General features: G+C 44.8%; 1 protein-coding gene across 3 annotated transcripts in view; it reads right to left on the minus strand.

Moving 5' to 3' along the window:
- Positions 1–13,745, minus strand: part of shf (Src homology 2 domain containing F) — a 79,449-nt gene that overhangs the window by 14,932 nt on the left and 50,772 nt on the right. For 2 of the 3 annotated variants that reach the window (XM_076155499.1, XM_076155501.1), the window contains exons 3-4: positions 7,918–8,136; positions 6,860–6,958 (exon numbers count right to left, since the gene is read on the minus strand). In XM_076155499.1, coding sequence (XP_076011614.1) covers positions 6,860–6,958; positions 7,918–8,136 — 318 coding nt within the window. The remainder of the gene's footprint in view (positions 1–6,859; positions 6,959–7,917; positions 8,137–13,745) is intronic. The other variant, XM_076155500.1, reaches the window with a different exon arrangement.

Here is a 13,745-nt window from a genome sequence, read left to right on the forward strand (position 1 = left end):
CAGGACAAAGTTATTCTGGCTGATTAGATGTGTTTGAAGATGAAGTGGGGTGGAGCTATGCTGGGATTCTAATGACCTATCAGCAGAGTCGGGCAAATGTCAATCAAGTGTCTGGCCGCGCCCACTGAGTCCTGTGAAGAGATGCAATCAGCCGGGATAAGTGAAAACACCTGTGTGGGTGTTCCACGTCTGTGCAGGGCATTTAGAGAAACAAACTGAGTATAATTCATGTTTTTTTTATGTTTTTAAATCTCATTCTATAAAAGGTCAAAGCAAGTACAAGATGTATAAACTGCCATTAACAACACCAATAGTGGAAATGAATCTAAAAATCCGCCGTGCAGCAGAACTGTCTGAGCATAATTCATCTTTATCCTCACTTATCCATAAGTGGTTTCGCAGTGAATATTCACCTTCAAGCAGCTTTACCTTACTTAACTACTTTTTCATGGGCAACACCACATTTTTCAGATCGCATTGCATTATTTCAGAATTACGCCCTTGTCTAAACCCAGCTGCGACTTCAGCTGCATAAGCACAATAAAATGGGGTTGCATTCACATCCATTAGTGTGTCACTGGCTCATATTGGTTGGTATACACGATGGTTTCCTGCTAGAGGACGAGCACAGAGTTATGGACTCGCTGTCGTCCACCCTGCGAGGAATTGCCGCGGGCTGGTGGAGGACATTCTAATGAGAAGCAATATCGGTGTGCTAGATGAAGGGGGAAACCGGAGAATATTCAATCTGACAAGCAATTAAATAGCTGGGCCTGTGGTGTCAGGGGGCTAATCCACAGAAAGGTGGCTGGAAGGAGGAGCTGTTTGCTCGCCGTCTTAACGGAAGAGGTGTGGGGAGGTGTGTGGTGGGCGGCGGGGTAAATGGAGAAGAGTTGGGCTAGCCTGAGGTCAGAAGCTTTAGAAAATAATGTAACTTCCAACTACTTTGAGGGTGAAATAGGGGCCAGTCTTCCTATGAGATTAAAAGCCTAATTCTCATTTCACATTGGAGATTAGCGTGTAATTGTTTGGAGAGCAGAAGGCGGCCTGTGCTAGCGCAGCCTCGCTCCAAGGATGAGGAGGCGTTTTTCGGGAACGCGAGGTTCTGATATGCTTGGTCGCACCGATGAGTATTAACATTAAATACGAAATGAATGTAAAAATGATTCAATAGCCACATTTGTTACTAAATTAATGCAAGGCGAGAATCCCTTGTCACTTATTACAAAGTGCTCTCAGTCCTCAGGTCCTCTTGATGGAGCACTGGCACCGGATGCCATGTTGTTGCATGGATGAATGCGCCTTTACACCTTGTAGCATCGCTCCTGAGTGCCTCTGCATGAAGAGGGCTGCATGGGGTGATGTGTTCATCCAGATCCAAAACTAGAGCAACAGCAGCGCTTACACAGCTGCACCCAGTGACACATATTTTCTAGTTTATGCAGTATCCCCCCCTACACACACCCATCAAGTATAGTTTACTCCTACACTGTATGGGTTTATGGAGGCCACATTTTTAAGATTAGGCCAGGATTCTTATTGGATAGCAGTAGCTCAGTGGGTAGAGCTTCCGCCTGGGAACTGGAGGGTCGCCGGTTCGAGTCCCTGCCGAGGTGCCCCTGAGCAAGGCACCGAACTCTCAATTGCTCCCCCCTCTGCGAAGGGTGGTAATATAATGTAAGTCGCTTTGGATAAAAGCGTCTGCCGAATGATCGTAATGTAATGAGTTGAGAACGTATATGTGCATGCATGATGCCATACAAATCCTACATTCATTTGAAACTTTGCTTACACAATATACTGCAAAATTAAAGCTAAAGCCAGATTGAAAGTTAGAAAAATAGCTGACGGTTTGGAGAGGATTCACGGCAGGATTACAGGCCCACGTACCATCACTGATGTTGCCATTGCCTACTTTTTTGGACTTTGTAATGAAAAAAGGTAGTATCTTTGTTTATACTGCTGATGAAATTGTTAACACCAATACGCTGCCTCACACTTACATAATCCTCAGTCAACATTTGTACAAAAGTCATGCTAAGTAAGAGAGACTATGATTACATTCAAAACCAACAAAGCTCAGATAAATTAGACCAAACGGCCCTGTTAATATGTATGTTTAAGAATTCCGTTTTTTGAAAACATATGTCAGAGCTCCATCATGATGGGATATGAGGCGTGCGAGCATTCCTGTGGTGGACACACAGTAAGCTTGGCTGTAATAAACACTGTGGTTGATGAGTTATTTGTTTCACTCCAGTGTTGACAGTTCAGTGCATCAAAAAGAGCCAAAGACAATAAGAACAATAGGCAGCATTTTTATCTGTGTTTGCCTTTCCTTTGTTCTTTCAGGAGCAGATCTATTTTTACAGCCAGGTATTTGTTTACCCAGGCTTTTCATTAGCCTGTGGCACTTCATCACTGTAAACACTGTTGCACTATAAATCACCGATTATCCTTGTTTCTACCAGCGCCATTTAATTTTGTTCTGCTTAATTTGGTTGGCTAATTACATGCATATTCAAAACAAGTTGGAGGATTGTGATGTTTATGCAGCACATTAAATGCAGAAGCGCTCAGAAACAAACAAATCCAGCCTCTTCTGATGATGAGTCTGCTCCTTCGGCACACAAATCATTACAGATAACAAAGCGTGTAATGGTCCAAGGGTACTGGAACGCCACCTCATATTTCCCCCTCATACTATACGCATCACATCATATAGTCCAGCTCTCTTTCAAAGCGCAGATCTGTCTTCAAAGTCGACGTCTTTGATTAAAAAAATGAAAGTGATGGCCAAGCGTGATGGCGTCAAAGCTTTTCCCGGCAGTTCGAATGGAGTGCATGGGCTAGTGAGGCCCTGCTAGCAGTGCTGGTGCTATATATTGCAGGGGGGAGGTTTACAGCGCTGTTGTGTGTGGCCAATGTGTGTGAGTGAAGATAAGACCGGTGGCAGTGCTCGGTGAAAGACGGTGGGACAGGTTCGAGTCTCATGAAAGAGGGCTGTCAGGAAGGTTATCAGCAGGGTGCTGCAGCCGGGAGGAGGAGACAGAGCCGCCGAGTGACAGACAGTGGCCGGGAAGAAAAAAATCGGGGTCAGCCGAGCAGGGAGAGAGACACACAGCGAGAGTCGCATGGGACGCAGAAAACAGCTGGCTTTAACCCCGGTGTAAAGAACCAGAGCAGGACTGTAACTGAATCAATTATTTATTCTGGGACACAAGAGTTGAGCCTCAGATGTCTGGGTCATTAAGCCTGCGAAGATTCATTAAAAAACCATAAAGCTCCCCGAGACCTGAGGGAGCCGGCGATGGTGGCTTCTCTTATCTCTCACGTTTAACGCACAGTATCCTGCTGGCCAGGAGCCAAGTGACTGGAGTTAGTTGCAGGTAACAGAGGGCAAAGAGATTAAGTAACAATGGCTCTCTGTGCTGCTCTGGCTGTGAGGAGGCTCCGATTTCCAATGGCAGCGTGTGCACGTCTGGGTGTGTGAGTGAATAGTGCCATATGCATAGTTACAGCACATGTGTTAACACTGGGAGACACGCAAGCACTCTCACTCCTACTCTCCTTCTCTCTTTCTGTCTATCTGTCTCTCTCTCTATCTAACATGCACTGACACAAACGCGCACGCAACCAACAGCGGCGTCATATGGTCAAATTCTAATGTGTCTTCCTCACTCTTCACCTCCTGTCTCATCCATCACTGATTCAACAGCCAGGAGGGGAGGCAGGAAAGAGGTTGTGGGAAGTGTGTGTGTCTGTGTGTGTGCGTTCTGGAGAAGGGGGGGAAGGTAGGGGGGGGGCAGGAGAATGAGTGATTAACCAAACCACAAGTACACAGCTTCCCAACACCCTAACAAGGCAGGGAATTTGCATTCCATTGCATACCTGTCAGGAGATAGCCCAGCAGTGAATAATAACGCCGGCCCGAGCGCTGCAGAGATGCGTGCAGGCAGGCAGGCCTCAAGCGATGGGGACAGCTGAGGAAGGGGTTGCGGCAAAGGAGCGTTACCCTGCTCTCCTTCCACCATCATTAATGAAGACAAATTGTCTTTTATGCAGATCGCATTACCGTGTCAGACCGTGGCGGGAGGGGCGGCGTAAGGCGACGCTCCATACTTGTTTAATCCCTGTTTTTAAACACCCACTCCACTGTTGTAAGTAGGGTTGTGCATCTTCTTTCCGTTATCTGTGAATACTTTGTTTACAGACACCTTCGCTTTCCAACACACTTGTTGGAATGTGAACTGTAAACACGTTGATGTGCTCGGTAAACAGTCGAGGAAATCATCATTAGTCACCTACATTAGTGCTTTAATGATGGCAGAAAATAAGGAAGGAAAATGACTCAATGAATTTCAAAATAAGATATTGCAAATGTTTTCCTTCCATAGTTTTCAGAAAGCTTACTCTTTACTAAGCTGACGTCGTTGCTTTGGTTTCATTCCAGTTCGTAGGCCTGATTTCTGGACTCAAAACAAAGTAAATCACAGTCTGTGGTGTGACTGATCTTCCTGCAGAGGCAAACAACTGGAAAAGGATCTGTAATAATACTGTCACCACCAAATAAAAGAGGCCATATTACACAGACCATAGACTATACAATAAAACTCAAAACCTCTGCCTGAAACTCAAGCCACTGCGTCCCGCAAATACCCGAGAAAGTAGACGAAACCCAACGTGACCCAACTGTTCCCGTTAGGTTACGACATCTCAAACTGTACGGTAAAGCCGTGTCCTTACGAGTCCTCATGACTAATACACCCTGAGTAACCCTGTCCTGAGCGATGCTTCAAAACACTTCAACAATGCCTCTACATACCAACGTTCTTACTTTTCTTGGATTTGGAAAGGAACTGCCTACACAGCAAAACACAACATGTGAGTAAGTGTGTGTGTGTGATCGTGTGTTTGTAGGCTCGCATGAGGAAAACTTCCAGGACAAACGGGGCTGAAATACCGAAACCAGAAACCACCACAGGCTCTCAGCTGAGCAGCATGAAGAAGACCAGAATGGCTGGAGCGGGAATTATGGGATTGCTGGCTGTGCTAAAGAACTGGGTCACGAGTGGACTTAGATAGCGAAGCAGAGTGTAATTTCTTGGCACAGGGGGGTAAGCTGGTTTCAAAGATCAGAGCATCGTGCATCGATCCCAAACTCTAATAAGTCTTAAAGTGCAAAAGGCTTGAGAGGTCTGAAACTTCCCCTAAGCCCCTTGATGTTTTGGAACCAAAACCGGTCTACACCCTCCAAAAGTAACAGACCTACGCTGACAAAACTTGTCCCAAAAAAATCCCTTTCTCTCTTTATTTATCTTCTATCTATAGCGTTGGGATGAATACACCTGAATTAAACATAACATGAAATAAAGCCACGCAATAAATCAAAGCACATCTCAAGAGTCACTTTCTTCCTTGAAAGACAACTTAAAGAGTTATCTCGTCAAATCGCAGACAGCACTTCCGATGGAAATCGAATTACTCATCATTCAAAGGGTGAAGCCGGCCCTATACAAACTCCTCGGAGCGCCGGTTGACAGAAAAATAATGAGACGGAGAAGTCAAGTGATTAAAGAATGCTGCATAACATATTGAACTAATCACTGTAAGAGGCAAAGTGCCGCGACTCCTGTGAAGACCCCAGTGTTTAGAACACACAGATGTAAACAGGAAACTGATTACACGACAGAAACATGAGAGAACACAGATGATGCCGCATGGATAGACACATCCGACAAACACATCCAACAAACACCACAATCACAACTGGCACCAAAGAACACAAATCCATCGGAAGAAGTAATTCAAAATCTTTGCCGTTGTAAAACAATCTACACCTGGAAAACGATCATATAACTCGGTTTCCTCTGCTTTACCTGCTTGAAGCGGTGATACTCTATTTGAATTACATTAAGTCATAGCCAGTGTTTGAAGAGGCGCGTATGCTCTTTTACCTTAAGATATGCATAAAACACTCCCGAGAGCCTCTTTTTCCATTTCACACAAATGAGATCCACCAGATTGCAATCAAAGGTTCACCACAGAAAAGAATAAACGATCCAGGCTGCAACATGTTACATACTAGAGCAGAATCATTTTCACTACTATTTCTGCACTGCTGCTGTTTCTACTATGTCTTATTAAACCTTAAACTGGTTTTTAAGGTGGTTCTGAAAACTATAGCATGCTCTCTTTTGCCCAAATTATGGAATATTTTATATCTGAGTTCAAATCTGCATATTGATGATGCATGATATTACAGAAACAGCAGGAATTGCAACATACTACTAAGTCAAAGTCAAACAGGACTAAATGTGTTCTTCCTCTAAACCAGCTCATCCGTAATTGAAATGTTGCCAAATAATATAGATGGATAATTGATGGATAAAATGCAGAAAATACATTAAAAAGTATGCTTTCTTGTCAGAGGCGGCAGGAAATACACCGAACCCTCTGCTTTCACAGCAGTTTTCAGCGTCTCAAAGGAAGCAGACGTACATACTTCAGCTAAAAACGTGATTGCTTTTGTGACTCTCCTGGCTTTTACCAACTTAATGGAAATAATAACAAACTATTTATACAATGATGGTTTAATCTCGCTGATGGCATTATGGGGAATATACAATAATGTCCTGTCTGACTTCTAGATGCAAACTGTTAATTTTAAGCTTTTTCTTTAACCTGCGTGGAAGACTCAAGTGAGACATAAAGCTGAAGATGGCCCACGAGATCCAGCAGGTCCACACCAGGTTTAAGCATCAAGGTTTAGCTTTAACATAAATACATCAAAACAAACATGAGACAGTTCACCCTCCCGAGCCCCCCGATCCCCCCGTCCCCCCGTCTCCAGTGGTACCTGTGAGGGATTTAGAAGTGCAGTCCTTTCTTCTGTGGGGATCTGATCCTGTCCCACTTACAGAGCCCTCGTAGCTAATGCAGTCATAACAAAGCAGAGCTGTTCAAGGATAAAAAAAAAGAAAAATATAAAGAGAAAAATTGGGGATGAAAAATAGAATAAAGGGAATGCTTCTTCTTTTTTTTTTTTTTTTACAAATCAGAGAAAGGCTTTGCATCAGAGGATATTTGTATTCCAAAGCCATGTTCTTTCCAGGAACAGCCCTGTTCAGTGTTATGGCTGTGTTAGCCATGCTGAAGCTCTCACACCCAAAGCTGTCATCCACACACACACACACTACCTGCACCGACTGAACATGCATTTGCCAATCATGCCCACACTGAGCAGCCAAAGGTACCCTCTTAGTTTAAACAGGCGGCAGTTGGACGGAAACAGCACACAGAAGACTGGCCACCTGAAACAAATCAACTTAGTGGGATGCTTTTGCAGAAGGGGGGAAAAAAAGGAGCGTTAAGAGAGTTTGCAGCAGCAACAGAAACCTCTAAAACCTGACAAAGGCCATAATCACATTTGTTAGAGTTGGAAAAACAGAAATCTAGCTAGTTAGGCAGAAAAGAGGATACGTAGGATTTCATTATGTTAAAGGTTTGGAATTTATGCGTGTGAAGTGAAGTCACCCTAAAATTGTCTTTTTTAGACTCACTGTCTGATCATTTGCCATCCCTTCTGACTGTATGCAAACAGGCATGTTAAAAGGTTCACTAAGACACCATTTTAATATGACTTAAGTAGGGTAAGAAACCATGTATTCTCTCTACAAGTTACACGTGTAATTATAGAAAGATTTTGCACTGTAACTCTGAGAGAGACAAGCAAAGGCGCAGAGGAAGAGGAGGAGAGAAGCTGAGCATTTCCCCAATTATCTAAAAAGCCTTTTATTCTATGCAGCCTTGTACTGACTGCTTTTGACACTTAGTGTGTCAAATGACATGTGGAGGTTATTTCCCACAGGGCATAATAAAGTTCAGTCTAATCTGTCTGTGCGGTAGCTGTTATACCTGCAAAAGCTTTTGAAATCCTCTCCTTCTTCCATTCCCATGGCTGGTCGTACTCCTCAGGTGGTCGCTCGTCGTCTTGTGGCAGTCTGCTTTCTCTGGGGCAGCGTGAGCGCTCGGGGTCCGAGTCCCCGCCGTTCTCTGCGGGCTCGTAAGGCGTGTCGTACAGAGGCAGCTGCCTCGTCGAGCCGTCCTTAGACCCTCGCCGACCAGACCGAATCTCTAGAGACAAAAACAAGAATACGTGGTTAATGCTAAGTTATTGTGAATTAAGCTGACAGCACAGAAACAATTGACACAAAAGGTCAGAGGTAAAGTGTCATCATTATACATGCAAAACATGTTCTGCAGTTTTGTAAGGTTGGTAATGGCAACATAGAAAAAAAAGGGGTCCAGACAAAGATCCTGACTCTCACTGATTTATTCAGGCATGTAAACGTCTTCAGTCAGAATATGACACATGTACATAGAATGATGGCGGAATTCGATTAACGATTGTTTCGATTGTATCATCTTGATGTAACCATTGCTTTAATCACAATTCCAAACAAATGTACCTCCGTGGTGGAGTTAATAGCAAAGGCATTGACAGACTGTGAGTGACAAGGAGCAAACACACCCAAAGGCCACTAGGGTGCCCCTGAGTGAGACCTCAAGTAGTCTGAATGGACTGACTTAAGTTGTCTAAATCATTCCAAAGAGTGCGAGTGTGTGAGACAGTGGAAGCATCACACCATTCCGTGTTTTTTTGCAGAGGAGAACTTATCTGCCACAGTTGTAAAGAAGTACAGGGAGAATTAATTTCACCAGGGGAAATCTTCCTGAGACACTGAAATCGACCTGCACGTCTCCACAACTCATCAACCACTTCAGCCTTCCCTGAACACTTCGCTCTCTGCTTTATCTGCACATGCATTTTGTCAATACATTCTATTTAAAATCTTCAATTAGAGGTATATTGCTTAGAATCATCACTCCTGTAGATATATGCATGCTGTGTTCCTGTGCGACTATAAATATAACACCACCTGACATGAGTTTGGATGCATTAGCACCTTTTAATTCTCCTTGTAAGTGGGTAAACCAGACCTGAATCCCAATGCGGCACGATGCCCTTGAGATCTCTTCTCCCTCCCCTCCGTCTCCCTTCACTCACATGAAGTTGTTAGCAGAAAGTTCCCTTCCTCTTGGGCCATATGAAGCGGTTTGTGGCCAGCATCACCGTAGAGTAATGCAATGTGAAGAGAATGAAATATCATGCCACACTACTGCATAATTGCCTCTTAGCCCAGGGGAGCTCTTGCGGAAAAATGAGCAATGTGTTGAGCCTAATGGAGCTACCCCGGCCGTGATGGGTAGCGGGGTACGGTGAGGCTGCTAGATCTCCTATCTGAGTCTAATCCCGCATTACGCAGATTCACACTCTTTGATTTAGCTGTTAAAGGACTTGGTAATACACAATCCTGGCATGAATTGCTCCTACCTCTGCTGCAATAGCACCGATTAAAGAAGCAAAGTCGGGGTGTTGCCACAGGGGGTAGAAATGAGAGTTGGGAGATGAGGACGGTGTTATTGGTGGGTAGTCTGTAAATCTCATGGGAAGAACCCTTTAATTGGATGCGCAATGCCTTCGATAAAATGTTGCGGTGGACTGAGACTCCCTGCCAGCTCCCCACAAGGCGAGAGCACCACTAACTCAACGCACGTTTGCTCGATTTCTCCTTCCCGCTCCCTTTCTGACTTTATTTGTTGGTTTCTTCCTCCCTTCCTTCCAGCCTTTCTTCCGTCTACCCCTCCCTCCGTTCTTTCTCTTTGCCAGCTCTTGTTGAAGCATGCTTGGTAAACTGGGTGGGGACACATCTGTCAAAGCAGATCACAGTCATTGGCTTGACAGTGGCTTTGCGAGTTGCAACACAGCTGCACTTCGTCTCCCGCCTTCGACCTCTACCTTCTATTGAGGGTCAGAGGTCAGGCACCACACCCTTCCTCTATGGACCTCACGCCTTCCCCTCCCCGGATGTCCGAGTTCCCCTCCAGATGTTCAATTTCCTCTCTTCTTGCTCCGCTCCTTTACGGTCCCTTCACAAAATACATTTACATTTCCATGTTTAATTATGTAATTTATGAGGCAAGAGAGGAAAAGAACATTCATGAATATCGATTCAGCGTAAAAGGAAGTGCTGCTGCTCCCACAAGTGCGCCATGAGCCTATTTGAATACTCGAGAGCACAGGGCGCTCGAAGTTTGTCAGGAAATAATTAAACTTTTACAAAGTGTGCTGCACTCACGCTGGGGTTCAACAGTAATGTACCAGCCGCAGCACAACTGCTGACCACAAGCATCTGTTTAGAGCCACTAAAAAAGATAAGTGGGAACAGTAGAAGATAGTGCTGGGAACATAACAGCTATATTTGAGCTGTGAACCATTTTCTCCTTAATGAGAAAAGAGGTGGAGAGACTGTCGTGAAAATGTAACTGGAAAGCCCGGGCAACAAGAATGCAACACTTCCAAAGGCCAGCTAAACTAATGATGGATCCTCTCCCTGTTATCATCTTTCTCTCAGGTTCATGAACCGGACAGATCAATCTTGCAGGAGAGAGGAGATATTCCATGATAAATCCAGGGAGGCTCCGGCTCTGTTTACTGCAGGAGGAGCCCTTTGGGTACATTATCATGGCCGTGCACGGCGAGAGAAGAGAGCTCTGGATTGAATCAAAAACATTAACAGCCACCAAACTGGCAGCCGGATTCTACCGCACATACAGCAACTAACTGACCAAGACGTCTGCCCTTCATCATCCTTCCACACACGCATTCTTTTCAGTCCTCCTCCTCCAAGCTGCCAACAACTGATTACACTTGCCAGAAGGAACAAGTGGTAAACAACAACATCCTTTCATTTTCAGGCTAAAGCTTCTATGCAAAAGGCAGAAGCTCATCTATCCATCTCTCTGGTTGGCTGCCACCCGCACACTCCCACTCAGCCTTGGAGAATCTGCAGCTGTGAAGCGCTTGGAGGGGCACAGTGAATATCAGGATTTGATTGAGGGGATCGCTTTTGGACTAGTGAAGGATTAAATGTGATTGACTTTACACCCCAGGAAAACAATGAGCAGAAAATCCCCTGGCTTTAAGGATTTACTCTCCCTGCCCTCGACCAAAAAAAAAGTCACTCTTGAAGAAATCCTTAACCTGTGTATCCATTATCATTTCAGTTGGCTTGGTTATTAACTAGGCTGAGCCACTCCTTAACATTTGGAGCTGAAGTGTACGATGACATATCAATGAGGAACCAGAGGTGAATGTGCATTTATGAGCAGAGTCGTAAAAAGAGGCAAGGATATTCAAAGAATGTGCAATAGGACGACACCGGTTAAGAAAGTATTCACTTCACTAAGATTCAGTATACTCCAGAACATTTCACACACACAGGGTGTTCGTTTCATTTACAGAGCGGCCGTGTCGAGGCTTATATAAAGCTTTGCCGTCACTTTGATTTCCCTCTGTGTGATTGTCAGGGTCGATCTCGGCCGTGGCAATCTGGGTTTAGAGTTCCATCTTCCGCCACCCACAGGTATTGTGTGTCAGTCACAGAGCGGACCGACAAGCGAAGGTGTTTGCTTCTTGACCCGTGGCGGCCTGCTGCTGAGTGTCATTTCGCTTAGCGCTCGGTGAGGGAAGCCGATAGCGTGTGGAGCCCCTCGCTGCCCACTCTGCCCCACAGACCCAGAGAAAAGCTACGACAAGCGAAGACAAAACAATCCTGTCAGACAAATTTGATTGCATTTTCATGTCTGATTGTTTTGAAGCCACAAAAGCAGCAAAGAGGGACAAAGACAGAAGAATACATTAGCGTTTTTGCTCCATGTCTCGCTTCCACTCTCCTCAATTTCAACATTTCCTCCTTAATTTGATGTTTGTAGACTGAATGTCTGAAATCGATGTACTTTGAATTTCCTGTTTCCTGTGCTTTAATGTGACCTGCTTGTCCAGATGAAAGGCGGATCTGTGTCTGTGCTCCTGTCTCCATCATTCTCCTGCAGACACTTCTCATGGTCCATACCATGTCATGAGCTTGTTGCGGGTGCTTATTTAAGCCTTTGTCTACTTGACACAAACACTTTTGGGAAGCCCGGCAGCTACATTTGAAATAGTTTGGCCCAGAGTGTAAGATAGCATCGATCTTGCTACACTATTTTTGACGTATGCTTTCTTATAAATACCTCTCTCTGTACGAGCTGGAAGCCATATTTCTTGACAGAGAGATGAAACGACAAGACATGACACACGCTTAAGCTACTTTTACACAACATGCCATATTGGTGCCCCGGAGAGCACGGAACGGAATGGCGCCGTAGCAGCAGCGTCACCAAGCAGCAGTGCCCGGAGCGGCGGTCTCACACTTCGCAAGTCACTATTTTGCAAGAGTGTGATCTCGTTCAGAGGGGCTAAACACAGTGGACTCACGAGAATGTGAGAACCTTAGAAGTTGTTGCTTAATTTTACATTTCCAGCAACACTGACAGTCAAATATTATATCCCACAGCAAGCAATCCAGTGTGACTGTGTGTAGCTGTGTATGTGCACATCTGCCCTGATGGCGTAAGAGGGACTAGATGCTGAAGAGGACCTTTCTCCCTCGACCTGCTGACATGCTCTTCCCGTTACTGCAGCAGATAGTGGGACAATGTACACAAAGCAGAAACAGGGAGTAGGAGGGTGATGACAGATGTAAGCAAGACTAACTGAAAGAGAGAGAGTGAGAGAGCGAGAGAGCGAGAGAGGACAGGGTTGGAGACAAACGAGGACAGAGGAAGAGCGACACAAAGCGTAGAGAGTGAGATGAAGAGCGGATAAAAAGGGAAAGTCAGAATGGAAGAATAATGCATATGCACAATAAAGAAGAGCTCTTAGTGTTCTAGTAGCAAATGAACACCTACCACTCGAACGTTGAGTACTGATGAAAATAACTGTTGGGTGACTCCCAGGGAGCGACAGAAATAAGACAATCCCATCAACATGCACTCGATTTGTATTTGATTCAAAGAGTCGTTTCCATGCAGAGATTCTTCACCAAAGCCTTCTTGGTTTGTTAACCAAATTTCATTGTGACTCTCTGTTTACTTAGTTTCTTTTTTGGCAGGAAGAACGCTATGTTACATTTACAAGCAACATCAAAATCCCTGAGTCCATTGGAGAAAACATCAGTTGAAAAAGAAATGTTGGATATCAGCTTTGAAACAGAAACAGTGTAATTAAGCTTGCTATGATTTAAAAAAAAAAAAGATGGTTAATTAACTTAAGCCTGGTGGGAGATCAGTGATTTCATCCTGCCTTGCTGTTTAATGCTGGCAATGTCTCACCTATGTAAATGTGCCTGTCCACTGTGGGGCCACAGCACGGACTGCAGAATTGATTCCATGCGGGGTGCGACGGCCATTACAGCTCGTTAGGACTGAGGTGAAAGCTCATTAATAGAAGATGAATGGGGAGATCGGCTTGGAAAGGTGCCCGTCTACCTACATGAATCACAGAATAGGACTCGTGCGGCTCTGCAGTGAACAAACTAAACAGACGGGCAGTAGATCAGTATACTGACGAGACAATAGCAAGTACAGATGTAATTAGTCTGTCCATGATGGTAAAGTAACACAAATTCAACTTGGGCGACTTTCAAGTGGCCAGGAATTGGAATCTCTTCTCAACACGCCAATAGGAGGGACTCGATGTGAAGCGGTGGCAGGTTTCTGCAACGTTCAGAGGGTCCCAGATCCTTGTGGGAGCGGGAGCTATTTTCTGCAGGCTGCGATTCAGAGCTCCAATTCGTTCT

The sequence above is a fragment of the Genypterus blacodes genome, unplaced genomic scaffold, assembly GCF_046128005.1.
Source record: "Genypterus blacodes isolate CSIRO-AG114 ecotype Tasmania unplaced genomic scaffold, CSIRO-AGI_Gbla_v1 ptg000067l_1, whole genome shotgun sequence".
NCBI lineage: Eukaryota > Metazoa > Chordata > Actinopteri > Ophidiiformes > Ophidiidae > Genypterus > Genypterus blacodes.